This window comes from Engraulis encrasicolus, chromosome 6, assembly GCF_034702125.1.
Source record: "Engraulis encrasicolus isolate BLACKSEA-1 chromosome 6, IST_EnEncr_1.0, whole genome shotgun sequence".
In the NCBI taxonomy this organism is placed as follows: domain Eukaryota; kingdom Metazoa; phylum Chordata; class Actinopteri; order Clupeiformes; family Engraulidae; genus Engraulis; species Engraulis encrasicolus.
The window spans coordinates 41,107,193-41,125,748 of NC_085862.1; the positions used below are offsets into that span (position 1 = coordinate 41,107,193).

At 45.4% G+C, this 18,556-nt stretch overlaps 1 protein-coding gene across 4 annotated transcripts in view; it reads left to right on the plus strand.

The window, feature by feature from the left end:
• The first annotated feature begins 1,991 nt into the window (after positions 1–1,991).
• Positions 1,992–18,556, plus strand: part of sh3gl1b (SH3-domain GRB2-like 1b) — a 44,398-nt gene continuing 27,833 nt past the window's right edge. For 2 of the 4 annotated variants that reach the window (XM_063201628.1, XM_063201631.1), the window contains exon 1: positions 1,994–2,384. In XM_063201628.1, the coding sequence (XP_063057698.1) occupies positions 2,340–2,384 (45 nt within the window). In that variant the 5' untranslated portion in view covers positions 1,994–2,339. Of the gene's footprint in view, positions 2,385–18,556 lie in introns of all 4 variants that reach the window. The other 2 variants (XM_063201629.1, XM_063201630.1) reach the window with 2 other exon arrangements.

The following is an 18,556-nucleotide window of genomic DNA, read 5'->3' on the forward strand; positions in this document are numbered from 1 at the left end:
TGATGGTTGTTAATCTCAAAGCAAATGAAAGAACACAACATAAATATTAATGGATTCATTACAATTAATTATGAATAATGTTTACACCAGGATGTATGTGCATAGGCCTATGGTGTCTGTCGTACGTAGGTGTGATCAATACACAAGACCAGCTTAATGATCAAATTAATTATGAAAGAAAGAAAGAAAGAAAGAAAGAAAGAAAGAAAGAAAGAAAGAAAGAAAAAGAGAAACATCTGAGGCCCAAGTGAAAATCATGAATCTGACACGGAGTGGCTCTTCTTTGGGGAAAAGTGTGATGAGCTACTGCCATCTGCAGGACAAATTTGAAACCAACCACATGCTACTGTCGATTCAATTTCTAGCCACTTGGGGGAGCTGGGTTGTTATTTACAACAAAGCTGTTGATTTACAAGACCGGTCCTTTGACTGGTTCAAATAATTTGGACCACAGTATACAGGTACAGTAAGTGAGTCATTTTGTGTGGTTTATTTCCAGGGTTTATGTTGCCCTTTCACAAATGTCAGTTTTTTTAAAGAACTTTACTACCACCACCACCACCATCAATTTAATAGGCCAAGTCATTATGGCATGGAAAGGCATAGTTTTCACTGTATGAATAGGCCGAGATGGATACTCTTCATATAAATCTGCCACCCTGAATTGCCATGGTCACAGACATCCAAAGGCCCCTGCAAAAGCCCTGTGAATATTAGTTAATGTAGCCTAATTCAAGTCAGTCAGCTTTATTGTCAATTTCTTGCACGGTCATACAAAGAATTAAAATTACGCTTCTTTCTTTCCCATGCAGACATAGACAAACTTTAGGTATAGACATAGACAGTTAGCCATAGACAGTACACATAGGCTACTGTACACCTAGAGTAGCCCACCTATACAATACACATACAGACATTTAAAGTGCAAGACATACAGAAAACATATATTAAAAAGAGGCATTGAATGCATTTTCAATAATGTCCTATTGTGACGATTCTGACATAATGATAGTAGCATAGTGAAATATTAATAAATAATAAAGTGAGTAATTTGTAATGTGCAATATTTACATTGTCTTAGTATGACAGTCTAAAAAGTGGTAGTAGTATTGGCGCATAGAGATAAATAACACAGTTTGAATCAGAGCTTTAAAAAAAAAAAAAAGTGTGTTGTGTGTATATTTATCTTGGGTTGGTAACTAGTTTTTCAGTACAGTCATTCAAGTAGGCCTATAACAGGCATGAGATAAGCAGCAGCAACATGTGCGTGTGTGCGTGTGTTTGAGTTAGTGCAAGTAGAATGTGCAGAAATTTGCCATTCAGAAATGTTCATGAAAAAATAATATTACACACTGGACCTTTAAGGTGTTGAACACTTATCTCATGTTGCAGTGATGATGAATGATGAACAGACCTTCTGGGCCCAGGTGCAAGGAGTTTAGGAGGAGCAATAGAGACAAGACAAACCCTATCCCTCCCACCCCCTTGTCAAGGGGCCTTTAAAAAAAAAAAAAAAACCTCAAACTAAACTGGCTGAAAAATTGAAGCGTGATTGGAATACTGAAAAATAGGGTGCACATGGGGTGTCATGAGGAAGAGTGCTATGACCATAGTGTTCTTGACAACATTGTGTGTGTGTGTGTGTGTGTGTGTGTGTGTGTGTGTGTGTGTGTGTGTGTGTGTGTGTGTGTGTGTGTGTGTGTGTGTGTGTGTGTGTGTGTGTGTGTCGGCGTTGATCTTGTTAGAAGCCTAGGTGGACTTGTGTTGATGCTAAAATGTGGTTATAAAACAGTAACAAAACTGCAAGTAAGGTCTAGGATTGTAGCTTGCTAGAAAATGAAATGTCAATAGACCCAAGGTGGTTGGTTTTGTGGTATGCGTCCAAAATAAATTATTCGGCATAATTGACAAACAGAACAGCACGTGCAGACATATGGAACCCACCTGTCAGACAGTGGGGCTGTCATGCATGGGGGTAGCCTACTACAAATTCGTCGTACTGACAGTTCCTGTTTAATTTTTAGAAATATTTTAAGAATAGTTTAAGAAATATGGAAAACAACCATTAATCGGTGTATCTCTCGTATGCGGCTAACTTGCCATCCGAGGAGCGCTTCATAGCCGAGTGGATGAATCTGCTGAGTTCATGCGCATATGACTACTAGCTCGAAGCCTCCGTGGACATCGTTAACTAGCTACCAGCAGATGCCGTGTAATGTCTTGCTGGGAAAGCCGTGGACAGCAGTGGCGTAGGAGCCGAAATCTATGCGCAATTTGAGGATCATTTGACATTTAATTGATTTTGTTTTAACAGTTAAAGTCATTTGGAAGGTATCAAGATGTCTGTCGCGGGCTTAAAGAAGCAGTTTTATAAAGCGAGCCAGGTTTGTATACAACTTTCATTTCCAAGTTTTTATGTTGCTAACGTTGTCGGTTTAGCCTAGCATGGCTCCAGGCTAGTGAAGGCAGACCCGTTAGCCAGCTTGAATTCCAGAAAGCTAGTTGCTAACAGACAGTTTTCCAGTTTTGCCTCTTGCCTAGCCAATATTATTGTTGTCGAGTGTCTCGGTTTGTGCACTTGTTGGTAAATCAACTTCATGGTTATTGTTGTGCCCTCCTCGCCTTTTAACTACATGTCTTGTATGCACAATTTGATTTACCAAAACTTTGAAAAAAGTTTATCAGACACAGGGTGGCTTAGTTCGCTTTGCACGATTTGCGAGTGTACCTATACAGAGCTGTACCGTTGGCTAATGCATATCTTCATAGCATATGTATGTATGCCAAGTTGAACGTCTTCCCAATAGAACTTTGGCTTCGTCCGATTTCTTGATAGGTCTGGTAAAGGAAAATATGAAATATGAGGGACCGCTACAGCTATTCCTATCATTTCCTAAAATTGCACGAGAACCCTTGGAAGGTCCAACTCAAAAGATTTTTCACAGAGGTTGACTTGCAACCAGTTGTGCTCTGTGGCTACAAGCAAGCACTGTTTTCTCATTACATTGAATGGAGCTAACGGTATGTTGTGGAATAGTTTTTGCTAGCCTGCTAACCATCTTGGGATAGCATTTCTTGGAGCCCTGCAACGCCCCCACTAGCCAGACTTCACCTAACCCACCTCAGATACCTTTTAAACTGATTTGCCACGTTTGCGGGAAGACGTGGTGGTTTCGCTTCTTCCATGTACAGGAAGGCATCGAACGAAGTTTGTTTGTTACTGCTACTTTGTGACTTCATCTGCAGCCTGAGCATGTGCATAATGTGAAAATAGTAATTACATGTATTGGCACAGTAGGGTCATTTTCACAGAGAAGAGGATTTGTTGTTCTGCGATGCAGGAGAGGAATCCTCCTCTTCATAGTGGAGGACTGTACAAAGGGTTCCTCACACTTTAAAACCACAGTTCCTCATGTGGCAATAATATAGAGACTTTTGTGCCCATGGAAGGCACATGGAGTAAGCTTATTCGATAAAAAAGTTAACACAGAGCAGATTACTGGAATGTAGGCCTACTGTCATTCTCTGACTGTGACATGCAGGTCGACAACATGCATAATCAAGACACTGTGATTGCATAAGCACATGTAATCACAGCAAAGAGAGTATTGTCTTGGATACTCCAGAAATATGTGTGCTGTAATTAGGTCCAATCCGGTGGGGCAGGCTGCACACAGCACACATGCACATTTCCTACCACTGAGCAAACACAGGACTCGGGGATGTTTCCTATTTGCCTTGAGCTGATTTACTTCCTGACTTTTTCGGGAAAAGTGAGGGTGGGGAGCGGGTGAGGCGGGGGGTCTTTTTCTCTCTCTCTCTCCCTCTCCACCAGTGCTGATCTCAGCAGGAAAGATAGCGACTCTGACTCTCTCTGTTGCCCAACTTCCTCCCAGCGACCCATCCAGATTCCTAGGGGTGCAGATAAAAGCGGGGGAGCACTGAAAGAAATAAGTCTTTCAGAGAGAGAGACAGAGACAGAGACGTCAGACGCCTTGGGAAAATGGAGGGTACAGCAGTGAAGTCCAGTGAGTGCTCCACTCCACAGTGCGAGCCATTCTGATCTGGACCCGGACCGCCTGCCTGCCTGCCTGCCTGGCCCACTGTGTAATTGGACTGCACTGCAGCAGCTGGCTGTTGCCAGCATTCCACTACAATCAATACTCGAGAGGAAAACGAGCCACGCAGAGCCAGCACTCACTAGGAAAAGGGCTGCCTTCCCACTTTGACACATAGTTTGTTAGTTCAAGGTTCCCTTTGAGCTTTGCAGAAAAGAGTTTTTTCCATCCTTTTTTTTGCTACAGTTCCTCATTCTTGATTCAGAATAAATCTCGCCGAGATGTGTCCTAGTTGTGGGTTTATGATGATGAAAACTTTCGACAGGCCTACTACTGTTTTTCCGTCTCCCTTATTCTTAAACCTCCCCCCCACACACACACCCACATACTGTACTCGCATATGTGCACTTCCATATGGGCCCCATTGCAGTATTTGCATTTCATGCCATTTCTCCCTAGGGCAGGACACACACACACACACACACACAGAAGAATGTTTCGGATGAGATGCTGCAAGGCATTGCATTCTTGTTTGTGATTTTGCGTTAATGAATCCCAAGGGCACATATGGGTTTTGTGCCTTGTTGGCAGGGTTTTCCTTTTTTTGTGTGTGTATAGTGCTATGGGTTGCCATGGCTATGCTACCCATGGTGCCAAGCACTGCTAGTGTTTGCTCGACCCTCTTGTAAAAATTATTGTTGCTCTCACAGCGAGTCCCTCCCACCCTTGACCCCTTGTGGACGGGGACACCCCAAGTGACTCTGTCCCTTCTTGGTTTCCATTTTGTTGAGTCAGTAGTGCTGTAGATGCCTTGGTGTGCATGATGCGTTCTTCCTTCCAATGAAATGGTGCAATGTGTGTGGCTGCGGGGTGTGGGCGATTGACTTGCTGTCTACATCACTAGTTGCATCCCATCCGGGGGAGTGGGGTCAGTGTCGCCGTGGACCAGGAATCTGACTCAGAGTCATGCATACTCCTCTGTTGACAATCCCCCTATTCTTTGGCACTCAGAGGCTCTGATTCTGCGCCTCGACGTATGTAAGTGCGTCAGCTTGTGTCATAGTGACTTCATTTTCTTTCATTTGGACTTAGAGTTGTAAAAAGAAAAAAAAACTATTCATCCATCCAAAGTCCCAAACAAACAGACGCTTCCATTGCCCCAAAGCTTTTCTGTTCCTGTTCCTCCCCACTGTGTGGGAAGTTTTTGTTAATATCCACCAATGCAGACAATGGTGGGTAAGGGGGCACGCCTTTCATCCATCTCTGCTATTGGCATATGGCTCACACACAGGGAGGCTCTCTGCTGTTCACACTCCTTACATCAGAATTTACACACACACACACACACACACACACACACAGCTCCATATGGCCTGGCCTCTGGCCGTATGGTAGCCGTGTTAGGGTTGGTCTTACCTGTGACCGCTGAACTGTGTGCATGTATCATGTTTGCCCCATGCCTATGTTTACAGCTACTGGCTTTTATCGGATGGCAGCACACGCCCAGAAGCTAAACCCCATTTGGACGATATGCTTCAGCTCTCGTGTGAAGTAAAGAACAAGGGCTGAGGGAGAGGGGGGAAAAAAGGAGTGGGGGAACAAACCTATTTAATTATTAATCTCTTTTTCCGTGCCCCGACTGCGGCTTTCGTCATGGATAGACAAACAGCCATTCTTTTGCCCACGGCGGAGGGAAAAGCCTGAGCAACAGGCAGTATCGCAACCATCAGACAGGCAGCCACACATAAACGCTCACAGGATTCAGACGTAGCCTTAGGGACCTGAACACCTCCACTCAGCCCTGAGAGTAGAAAGTATGGATGGATGGGAATTTTGTTGGAAAAAAAACACTATTCCAAAATCAATGACAAGTATTCAAATTTTATTCAACGAAAAAATGTACACGGTATTTGAAATAACTATTCGAAATATAATGTACATGTATATCAGATTTTCAGATCAGGAAAATCATTCATACTAGAGTGGCTTTGAGTAGTGGGGATGCAGTTGTGTGTGTGTGTGTGTGTGTGTGTGTGTGTGTGTGTGTGTGTGTGTGTGTGTGTGTGTGTGTGTGTGTGTGTGTGTGTGTGTGTGTGTGTGTGTGTGTGTGTGTGTGTGTTGGACTCAGTTTTGTGCAGTGTTGCAGAACCAGCCTAGCCCCAGCAGCCCAGCCCATAAGGCAGTCTTTAGCTAGCTCAGCTGTGTAGTGTTGGTTCGTTTGTACTGTAGTTCCTACACATGGGGAGTGACCACCACTCCTGGAGAATGTGCTGCAGAGGCACTCTTGCTGTCTTCCACTGGAAGGGAAGTGGTTTGCCTGCTTGAACAGGGGAAAAAACTCCTTCAGAACTGTTACGGTCAGATGGATGACCTAGAAAGAAGCTCAAGGGGTGGGGGAGGAAGAATGTAGAAAACAGTGGAGAAGGAGAAGGAAAAAAAAGTTGCAACGGAGGGGGAAAAAAAGTTGCTGTTGTTGTGCTTGTGTCTGTGTGTGTATCCTGAGTTCCCCTTCCATAAAAAATAAGCATATGTTTTGAATTAACAGATTTTGCTGATGTCACTCGAAAGGCACGTCGAGTGCTGTCACTGTTCAAAGAATGCTGCCAAGGAGGAGAGGCAGAGGGAGGGAGAAATAAAGAGAGAGAGAGAGAGAGGGGGAGTACCGTGTGCATGGGTCTACTTGTGGCGGTTGAAAACTCAATTATGACCCAAATAGCAACACAGGCTCGGATGCATTTGGCAAGAGATGCGCTCCAGGTCCGTTTGTGTCGGCTCTCGGCAGCTGCTCTCTGATGTGCATCAGGCTGTTGCACACATTATCTATCCAGTGTAGTGTTTGAATTGAAAGAGCCGTTTTGTCAGAGTTGTTTTTAGACTTTTGCACACGGTGTTGTTTTGCGCCTCTGGGTGATTCTCACGAAACGTGCAACAAAGGTGTTTTGACAACCATTTTTTCAAAATGCTTTTTTGGTTGAATTTCTTTTTGAATCAGTTACATCAAAGTGTACAGTTACTAAGCACAATAATATCAACTTACCTGACAACTTTTTAAAACACATTTTTTAACGTTTTATAGGTCCATGTCTGCTAAAATGCTCATTACCGCAATTTTTTTCTTTCATGAAATGTATTAGGACACTTAATTGTTCTAACAGTTGTGTTCATTGAATATTGATAGTTGTACTAGAGGCTACATAAAACACTCAAAAAAGTTTTTTTTCGTATTATTTTAGTTTAAGAATTTTACCATTTTACCTCATTACCGCAATAGGATCATTTGTTTTCCTCTTTAATTTCAGAATACATCAGTAAAAACCTACAATTTCGGTCCAAAAATATACTGAAGTGAAAGAAACATGAAAGGTACTGTGTTCATAAAAAATATACATGAATACAGTTTTCCTTAAGTACTTTTTTTTCCAATTAAGTGCTCATTTCGGTAATGAGGGATATGTTTCGGTAATGAGAATGAGTTTTCGGTAATGAGAATAAGGAGAAATAAATTGAACTAAAGCCAAATATTAGTAAATGATGTGTTATTTGTTATTATTATTAGCACAACGACAGAGCCTCCAGGGCAGAACTAATCAAATGACACCTAATAAGATGATAAATATATTCTATATAAAACCATTCATTAAGCTACTGAAGGATATTGGGATTCAAGACTTAACCCAGCCAAATATGACACATTTTGTAAAGGAATCTTAGAAAATACATTTGCAATACAATTAAGTTATATTCAGGGGAACTAGAGAAGGTGGGGTCTGTTTTAAAGGTGGCTGCCTTCAATATAGGCCTAAAGTGCTGGGGGAAATCCTAGTTTGTTTTATTAGTACGGCTCTCTGAGAACTTTTACGGCCCTCGGATGAATTTGAAGAGGCCCCTCGAATGAAAAAGGCTCCCCTCCCCTGCAGTAGGTGAATAGGCGAGGCCCCTCCTGGGCACCAAAGTAACATCATAGTACAAGGGGTGAAGGCCAAGGGGTGCACTCTGAAGTTAAGAAAGCCCATTGGGAAACTCCCATTGTCATTGTGACACAGCACTCCACTGCACACAAGTGAACTCTGCACACTGCACAGAACAAAATTGCATTTATGCCTCACCCGTGCAAGGGGGCAGCCCTCAGTGGCGCCCCATTGGGAGCAGTGCGGTGGGACGGTACCATGCTCAGGGTACCTCAGTCATGGAGGAGGATGGGGGAGAGCACTGGTTGATTACTCCCCCCACCAACCTGGCGGGTCGGGAGTCGAACCGGCAACCTCTGGGATGCAAGTCTGACGCCCTAACCGCTCACCCATGACTGCCCTTTATAGTTATAGTTATAGTTATAGTTCTTCCATCATCAAAACACCGGAGGGTAGCCACCTGATGACCCCAATTAAGCGCATACATCCCACTCCTCATCCCCACCCTGAATATGATATCACAACTCACCACTGCTCTCTCCAGCCAAAAATCTATAGTGGACGGTGGACCAGAAATCTAAATCTGTTATGAGAAGGGAAATCATGTCGCAGTGCGAGGTCGTGCACTGGACTTTTTTTCTGACTCGGCGCGCACCGGCAACTAGGAAGTAGGAAGTAGAAGGAACAGGAGATGACTAGAGTAGGTTGTATGGTATGCCGGTTCGGTACACCTTGATTTTAGGGTCACAGTTCGGTACATTTTCGGTACAGTATCACCATAATACTGTCCGGACCAAAGCCGGAATTCACTATGAACGTTATGTGTTATGAAATATCACTGAACACCACTAACTGTTTGAGTTGCACATTGCACACTAATGGCAGTCAGGGCATCAGACTCCCGATTCCTGACCCGCCATTGATCTCCCCCATCCTCCTCCATGACTGAGGTACCCTGAGCATGGTACTGCTCCCGTTCGGGCGCTATTGGGGATGAGGCATAAATGCGGGTGAGGCATAACTACCATTCTGTTGTGTGCAATGTGCAGTGTTCATGTGTGTGCTGTGGAGCGCTGGATCATGACAATGGGAGTTGTAGTTTCCCAAGTGGGCTTTCACTTCACTCACATTTTTTAAAAAGAAAAAGTGTTGGTTTTCAGGACAATATCAGACATGCCCATAATTAGTATAGGGTGCATGAAAAACAAAATTAAAATGTTGCAAAATCCTGCTCTTCTCTTGCAATATTGTTCCTTTGAACTACCCTAACTTCCTTTTCATTTTCTAGCATGTTTGATACTTGTCAAAAGGTGGCACAATAGACTTGGAATTTTGAATTGCTGTTAATGGGCATTTTCAGCTAAATCAGTGCAAAGTGCATTTTGAGGCTGTTTTGATCCCGTTACCTTTCCACTTACTCAGGACATCAAGAACTCACAGCATGACTAAAAGATGGGTACATGGGTGTTTGAGCATGGCTTAAGGATCAGAGTATGGGGCTGAAACCTTCCTAAAGGCTGCAAAAAACATGCATGAGGAGTTTCTAATTTGGGAAAGGCAACTAGAGCATTCCTCCAAATGATTCTTCTTACTAGTTTTGATTGAAATATTCTAAAAACTACTTCTAGCTGAATTCGCTAAATAGGCCTATTCACTGCTATTTCAAATGCCAAGCCTTTTGTGCCACCCTTTAACAATGATCAAATTGGATCCAAAACTTAGATTTTGGAAGGAAGTCAAGTTAGTAAAAAAGGATACTTCAATACTCAAACCCACTAGGGTATGACAACCAAACACAGGAAGCAAAAAAATCTGTCAATCTCTGGAAAAGCACATGGACTTGAAGTGAGTCGATTTTGTCTCCCAACTTGTTCCCTTTTTGCCATCTACGCAATCTGACAACTTCACTGCGAGTGCTGGGTTCGTTGTTTGCCATTGCCTTTGCATTGGGTGACATCACTAGGCAGTTTGATTATTATTTTTTTGCAAAGGACCACATTTCGAGGGTGGAATATTGATTCATGGATTGGCATATGAGCAAGAATTAAGTTGCTACTTGCTCTCAATGAACTTTCACAACAGGGTTTCTGGCCCATAGTCGATTGTTGTTCTTCCAAGGGTGGGACAAAATATAAATGTCACCACAACATTTGCCAGAAAGGATGAGAACAGAAAAAATGGTCTATGAACAACACCTGTATGACCACTCAATTTAGCTTATGTAATGTATAGGGAGATGATCACTTTTACAGACAAACCCCCATTAGAGCTATTGCATATGTTAGGCATTTACTTTTGCTTTGTTTACTTACAATATTGTATATCGAATATTGATTCAATACAATTGCATATTTTAACCCGAAATGGATGCAATGTAAGTGCTTTAACTGTAATTAAGTGACATAGTGACAATATTTATACTGCAAAAATATAATTTGTATTTAAGGTTGCAGTTGCATGTTTAAAAATGTAAATAAATAAAAAGCGAAATGGATATATGTCATGAAAATATATTCTAAATGTAAATCACCATAGAGTCTCATTACCGAAATTGACAATCCTCATTACCGAAAGGTACTTAAAACATTGCGGTAATGAGAATGTGTATTGCGGTAATGAGATGGCTCAGCACAATAATGCTAACTGTAACTTGAGTAATTATGACATAGCTAATTCATGACCATTGTTAAATTCTGAAAAGGAATACCCTATTACCAAGCAAGTTTAAAATGAAAAAATCTTTTTCATTTTGAAATATTGACTAATTTCGGTAATGAGAACCACTTTTGTCGTATTTGCATATTTTCACAGTGGGGAACTTTACCACCAAGTGGCAAAGACTCGAGAAGGGCATCATGGCAGGATGCACTATTTCAGTGGTCCTGTTCGTGGCTGCAATGAACCTACTGCTGGAGGCAGGAGGGACGCAGTGTAAAGGTCCTAAAGCTGTCGATGGCACAAGACACCCTGCCTGTCGAGCTTTCATGGACGACGTGACCGTGATGACCCCCTCGATCCAGGGAACACAGTGGATCCTGAGTGCACTGGAGAAGATGGCGACTTGGGCAAGAATGCAGTTTAAGCCTGGGAAATCAAGGAGCCTCTGTATCCTGAAGGGGAAACTGACAAGAAACACCTTTAACATCCAAGGGTCAGAGATCCCCACAATCCAAGACCGAGAGATCCGATGTCTTGGCAAGAACTATGACAGCTCTCTTAAGGACACAGGCAACCTCAGTGACACCAAAGCCCAACTGAACACCTGGCTCAGAGCAATCGACAACAGCCAACTCCTGGGCCGGTTTAAGGTATGGTGTTTTCAGTACGGCATTATACCCAGACTGCAGTGGCCATTCCTGCTATACAACTTCCCCATGTCCGCAGTGGAAGCAATGGAGAGGCTGTGCAGCAAGTTCCTGCGGAAATGGCTGGGTGTTCCTCCCTCCTTTAGCTCTGTAAACCTATACAGCAAAACATCAAAGCTCCGCCTACCTGTGTCATCTGTGGTCGAGGAATTCAAAGCCACCAAGGCAAGAGCAGTCAGCACGCTGCGATTTTCCAAAGACCAAACAGTCCATCACACCGGCAACTCAATCAGGTGTGGCAGGAAGTGGAAGCCTCAAGTCGCTGTAGCGGAAGCAGAAGCCTATTGGAAGCACCAGGAGATCGTAGGCATCGTCTGCCAGGGTCGCTTGGGCCTGGGCAACTACAGCACAAAGCAGTGGAGCAAGGTTAACTTGGAGGGGAGAAGAGAACTTCTGGTGCAAAGAGTGCGAGAGGCAGCAGAGGAAGACAGACGAGTGAAAACAGTGGGGCTTGCCTCCCAGGGACAGTGGATGAAGTGGGATGAAGCGCTGGACCGACCGCTGTCCTGGAAGGAGCTGTGGAGCACTGATCAAGGCAAGCTTACATTTCTGCTGCGAGCTGTTGCTGACCTCTTGCCAACCCCTAGCAACTTAAAGATCTGGGGAAAGGAGGAAACATCATCGTGTGCTCAGTGCGGTGCAGAACATTGCACACTACACCACATCCTGTCTGGCTGTCCAAAGGCACTGGGAGAGGGCCGATACAGGTGGAGGCACGACAAGGTCCTAACAGAAGTTGCCAAGTGGGTGGAGTTCCAGAGAGGCAGGGCCAATGAGAACCAAACGACTGTCCCTGTCGTCACCCATTTCCACCTCCAAGGTGACCAGGCCCCCAGGCCGAAGACGGGCAAGAAACATCCGCGTTCCCTCCTACAGCACGCCTCAGACTGGGAGTTAAAAGTGGATCTGAAGAGGAAATTAGTCTTTCCCCAAGAGATCGCAGTGACCTCGCTCCGCCCTGACATGGTCCTGATGTCTAGGAGCACCAGGACCATATTAGTAGCGGAGCTCACTGTGCCATGGGAGGACAGGCTTGCCATCTCGCACCAACAGAAGTCGGGGAAATATCAGGACCTGATGGACGAGGCAGTCCTCAAAGGATGGCACGCCAGTATGTTTCCTATTGAAGTAGGATGCAGAGGCTTCCCAGCTACATCAGTGCGATACTTCTTCCAGAAGCTCGGCCTGGAACAAAAACACCTGAAGAAGGCCATTAGGGAAATAGGTCAGGTAGCCGAGGCTAGCTCGAGATGGCTGTGGTTAAGGAGATCCCACAGTTGGAACCCTTCTGCAGGCGAAGGCTAACCACCATTGCTGCCCCACTCAGGTGAAGCGTACAGGTTAAGGGGCGAAACGCTAATGACCTTGAGCAACCTGCTGACGATGCAGGAGGGTTCTCAACATGGTGGGATCGCAGACCATCCTCATTAGTAAACACCAGCATAGGAATCCCCAGCATCATCCTTCTTGTAGCCCAAGCAGTTCCTGCTTGTAGCAGAAGCATCTCTGATGTTTATCTCACCTGTACTCTTGTGACCATGGGGAAAGGCCCATTGGCGATGGGGGAAGACCCATGGACAGCCGTGAGAGAACGGATGACAGCCCGGAAAGACGGCAAGCAATAGTGTTAGGGCTAGCACCCCGAAACACTGCACAACCAAGCTACGAGTAATGAACAAAGAGAATACCCCCAGGCAGACCGAGGAGGGGGGGAGGATAATCTGCCAATAAGGACGGATCACATGGCAAATGACCCGGACAATGGCATAAGGACTATGAGAATGGATGACGCAAGACAAGGGGACGAGGATGAGAGGAGATGCTCCAGCTGCGGCAGAGTCTTTAAGAATGGACGAGGTGTCAGAATTCACCAAGGGAAGACGAAGTGCAAAGAACAGCTGCAGCAACGCAAAGCACCTGGGATGTCGCAGAGAGCGATCTCTGAGTATACCAGACCAGCTTGTCAGTCGGTGGAGGAACAGAGCCAGGAGGCACACCACAGTGCTCTGGACCTCTCTGCGCAACTGTCTCAGAGCACAACGAGAGGGGGTGAAGCTGAAGGCTGGAAGGACTTTGAGAGAAAACCACGCTTGAATCTTCCACCAGCAACAGACTGTAGATGGGCGCAGCTGGATAAGGATCTAGATAGTATCTTGGACAACACCCTGAAAGGAGATGCAATCAGGAAGATTAGGACTATGGTGGAATTGGTATACCAGGTATGCCATGACACCTTCGGTGTGAAACAAGGCAACACTGCCAAATCAGTAGCAGGTCCTAGCAGAAGGCAGCGCCAGATCAACGAGACACGGGGAGAACTAAGGGCACTTAAGAGGAAGTGGAAGACTGCAAGTGATGAAGAAAGAACAGCCCTAAATCAGATACAAACAGGAGTGCGGAACAACCTAATTCGTCTACGTAGAGCAGAGGCGGCACGGAGGAAACAGAGGGAGAAACGTCGGAAGAGGAAAGCCTTTTTCAGTAACCCCTTTCAGTTTACCGCAGAGCTCCTGGGAAAGCCCAAGAGCGGAAAGCTGAACTGTTCCAAAGAGGAAGTGGAGGACAGTGTGGCCGCAGCGCACTGTGACCCGTCAAGGAACATCCCACTGGGAGAGTGCCCATTCAGATTACCACAACCAACGCCGAAAGTCCCTTTTAACCTATCAGATTTTACCCTGGATGAGGTGAGAGCAATTGTGGAGAAAGCCAGAGCAGGTTCCGCGCCAGGTCCATCAGGCACCTCATACAAAATCTACAAAAACTGCCCCCAGCTTCTAAGAAGACTAGCCAAGCTTCTACGGACACTCTGGAAGAAAAGGCAGGAGCCTAGACTGTGGACACTCGCTGAAGGTTGCTTTGTGCCTAAAGGACAGAACTCTTCAGCACTAGATGACTTCCGCGAGATCTCACTACTGGATGTAGAAGGGAAAATATTCTGGTCCATTGTTGCAAAGAGGATGACATCATATTTGCTTGGCAACGAGTATGTTGACCCCAGCATCCAGAAGGGCGGAGTTCCGGGGTACTCTGGATGTCTCGAGCATACGGCAGCGATCAGCCAGATAATCAAGGAGGCAAAGAGCGGAAACAACACTCTGTCGGTCGTCTGGCTGGATCTAGCTAAAGCCTACCCAAGTGTACCTCACCAGCTCATCCAAAAGGCACTGGAGCACTACCTAGTACCACCAGAGGTGGTGCACCTAGTAATGGCACACATGGATAGGATGAGTATGAGATTCACAGTGGGGAACTTTACCACCAAGTGGCAAAGACTCGAGAAGGGCATCATGGCAGGATGCACTATTTCAGTGGTCCTGTTCGTGGCTGCAATGAACCTACTGCTGGAGGCAGGAGGGACGCAGTGTAAAGGTCCTAAAGCTGTCGATGGCACAAGACACCCTGCCTGTCGAGCTTTCATGGACGACGTGACCGTGATGACCCCCTCGATCCAGGGAACACAGTGGATCCTGAGTGCACTGGAGAAGATGGCGACTTGGGCAAGAATGCAGTTTAAGCCTGGGAAATCAAGGAGCCTCTGTATCCTGAAGGGGAAACTGACAAGAAACACCTTTAACATCCAAGGGTCAGAGATCCCCACAATCCAAGACCGAGAGATCCGATGTCTTGGCAAGAACTATGACAGCTCTCTTAAGGACACAGGCAACCTCAGTGACACCAAAGCCCAACTGAACACCTGGCTCAGAGCAATCGACAACAGCCAACTCCTGGGCCGGTTTAAGGTATGGTGTTTTCAGTACGGCATTATACCCAGACTGCAGTGGCCATTCCTGCTATACAACTTCCCCATGTCCGCAGTGGAAGCAATGGAGAGGCTGTGCAGCAAGTTCCTGCGGAAATGGCTGGGTGTTCCTCCCTCCTTTAGCTCTGTAAACCTATACAGCAAAACATCAAAGCTCCGCCTACCTGTGTCATCTGTGGTCGAGGAATTCAAAGCCACCAAGGCAAGAGCAGTCAGCACGCTGCGATTTTCCAAAGACCAAACAGTCCATCACACCGGCAACTCAATCAGGTGTGGCAGGAAGTGGAAGCCTCAAGTCGCTGTAGCGGAAGCAGAAGCCTATTGGAAGCACCAGGAGATCGTAGGCATCGTCTGCCAGGGTCGCTTGGGCCTGGGCAACTACAGCACAAAGCAGTGGAGCAAGGTTAACTTGGAGGGGAGAAGAGAACTTCTGGTGCGAAGAGTGCGAGAGGCAGCAGAGGAAGACAGACGAGTGAAAACAGTGGGGCTTGCCTCCCAGGGACAGTGGATGAAGTGGGATGAAGCGCTGGACCGACCGCTGTCCTGGAAGGAGCTGTGGAGCACTGATCAAGGCAAGCTTACATTTCTGCTGCGAGCTGTTGCTGACCTCTTGCCAACCCCTAGCAACTTAAAGATCTGGGGAAAGGAGGAAACATCATCGTGTGCTCAGTGCGGTGCAGAACATTGCACACTACACCACATCCTGTCTGGCTGTCCAAAGGCACTGGGAGAGGGCCGATACAGGTGGAGGCACGACAAGGTCCTAACAGAAGTTGCCAAGTGGGTGGAGTTCCAGAGAGGCAGGGCCAATGAGAACCAAACGACTGTCCCTGTCGTCACCCATTTCCACCTCCAAGGTGACCAGGCCCCCAGGCCGAAGACGGGCAAGAAACATCCGCGTTCCCTCCTACAGCACGCCTCAGACTGGGAGTTAAAAGTGGATCTGAAGAGGAAATTAGTCTTTCCCCAAGAGATCGCAGTGACCTCGCTCCGCCCTGACATGGTCCTGATGTCTAGGAGCACCAGGACCATATTAGTAGCGGAGCTCACTGTGCCATGGGAGGACAGGCTTGCCATCTCGCACCAACAGAAGTCGGGGAAATATCAGGACCTGATGGACGAGGCAGTCCTCAAAGGATGGCACGCCAGTATGTTTCCTATTGAAGTAGGATGCAGAGGCTTCCCAGCTACATCAGTGCGATACTTCTTCCAGAAGCTCGGCCTGGAACAAAAACACCTGAAGAAGGCCATTAGGGAAATAGGTCAGGTAGCCGAGGCTAGCTCGAGATGGCTGTGGTTAAGGAGATCCCACAGTTGGAACCCTTCTGCAGGCGAAGGCTAACCACCATTGCTGCCCCACTCAGGTGAAGCGTACAGGTTAAGGGGCGAAACGCTAATGACCTTGAGCAACCTGCTGACGATGCAGGAGGGTTCTCAACATGGTGGGATCGCAGACCATCCTCATTAGTAAACACCAGCATAGGAATCCCCAGCATCATCCTTCTTGTAGCCCAAGCAGTTCCTGCTTGTAGCAGAAGCATCTCTGATGTTTATCTCACCTTTGAGACAAATTGTGACATTTTACAGGCACAAACAATAAGGCTGACTAATCATGTAGCCATCTTGAATCTCCTGTTGGTACACATCAATTGTAGGTAGTTTCAGCTCATATTGAAATTCTGATGGCTTTTAATTGTAGCTCTGAAATATATTGCGGTAATGAGAAGAAAAACTTGGGGACACGATCTTTTCTTGAAATATTCATTAGTGTTCATTATTTAATTTGCCAACAAGGAACACTTAATGAAACTTCAGACATAGACCAACGCTCTTGTAGTGTCATTTACGTATTTTAATTTTTTTTATTATGTTTTAACCTAATTCAAAGACCAGAAATTTTGGTCGGGACACATTTCGGTAATGAGAATTTGCCTATAAAATGCATAAAAAGTGGAAAATAAAAATAACATTTTTTAAAATGAACTAGTGTGCCAGAAAGTACACGTCTTGCTCTACAGTAATGTATATTATCAAAAGAATCCATGTCATATTTAACCATTAAAACCTCATTGCCATTGATTTTTTTAGCTTCGTGAGAATCACCCCTCTGTGTTTGGGAGAACCGTTAGTTCGTGACTCGCACTTGCCCCAGGACTCCCTGAGTGTTGCCAGAGTGCTTAAGTAATAGTTGCGGCAACCAACATGTTCAGACAGCACCCCTTGTTATATTGGAGTCTTGCTAACATTGCTGTGGGAACATACTGTTAGAGATGTACATTGCACAGGCTGCTTATTCCTATGTTTAAACAGGATGTCCATCTTTTGCTGTTGAAAGAGATATTGGGCGATTTAGAGTTTTTGCTTGGAAACAAGACCGTCTCTCACATTATACTTAGGACAACTCCCTATTCTTTGTTTTTGTGACAGGTACTTATGACAGGAAGAATTCATTGATCTATAGCACTCCGGCAATGCCTCTGTCTGTTGGCTAGGAATTTGAAGGGAAGTGGTGTTTTTGAGAGTTGGAACGGAGCCCATCCACAAGTGGTGGAAGCGGGGGGTGGGAGTGGTGGAAGTTTTTCACACGTGTACACTGCTGACTGCTGGCTAAGGAAGGCATAGTTTTCTTCCACAGCTAGGAGAGCGATTGTGTCCGTGTTTACGTATTTGAGAATAAATTATAAACTGGGTAGGCTTAGCACAAGGAATGGTAGCATTGTAGTCATGACAGAGGCAGATCATGTGTCTTGGTATGTGGCGGCGCTATTGTCAGAAGGTGGGGAAGTTACCAGACTTAAAGTGATCTTATGGTTTCTGGTTTCCTTCTGGCTCTGTTATGCAAGGTGGCAAGAATGGGCTTTGCTACAATATCAGTCTCCCTTGAGCTGAGCACCTTTTCCCTATGCAAATGGAAGTACATGGCAAAACGAGGAAGCAGCACAGTTACCATAATTTCCTCAAAATGTAAAAAAAAAAGATTACAACAGTCTCAGTGTTTTATTTCAAATTCTCACGTATTTGCGACTAAGACTAATGTCATCTGAAGTGCACAAGATGTTGCAATTGCCCATGTCTCTTGTTTTGTTTTGTCCACAACAAAATTTGGAGGGGAATTTGGAGACGAGAGCAGCTGGGCTGCACTAACAGGACTGTGGAGACTGCAGCGTATGAAACATTGTGTTGTGGAGATAAACATGATAGACCTGTATGAAACTGATGAATCGGACTGGCAGTCTGTCTGTTATTCAAAATGCAGCAGCTATTATAGTGTTTTTTTTGTAATTCATAAACAAACGTCATCAAGCAATATTTAATAGTGCCCAATACACCCTGATAATATTGTGTCTCCTGTTTCTGCAGCAGATCTGGCATTGCAAAAAGGCATAAGAGTCAGTCAACAGCTAACAACAATACAGTCTCGGTCTCATATCCCTACACTCGCTTTCCTTTGGATGTTGGTGTTTG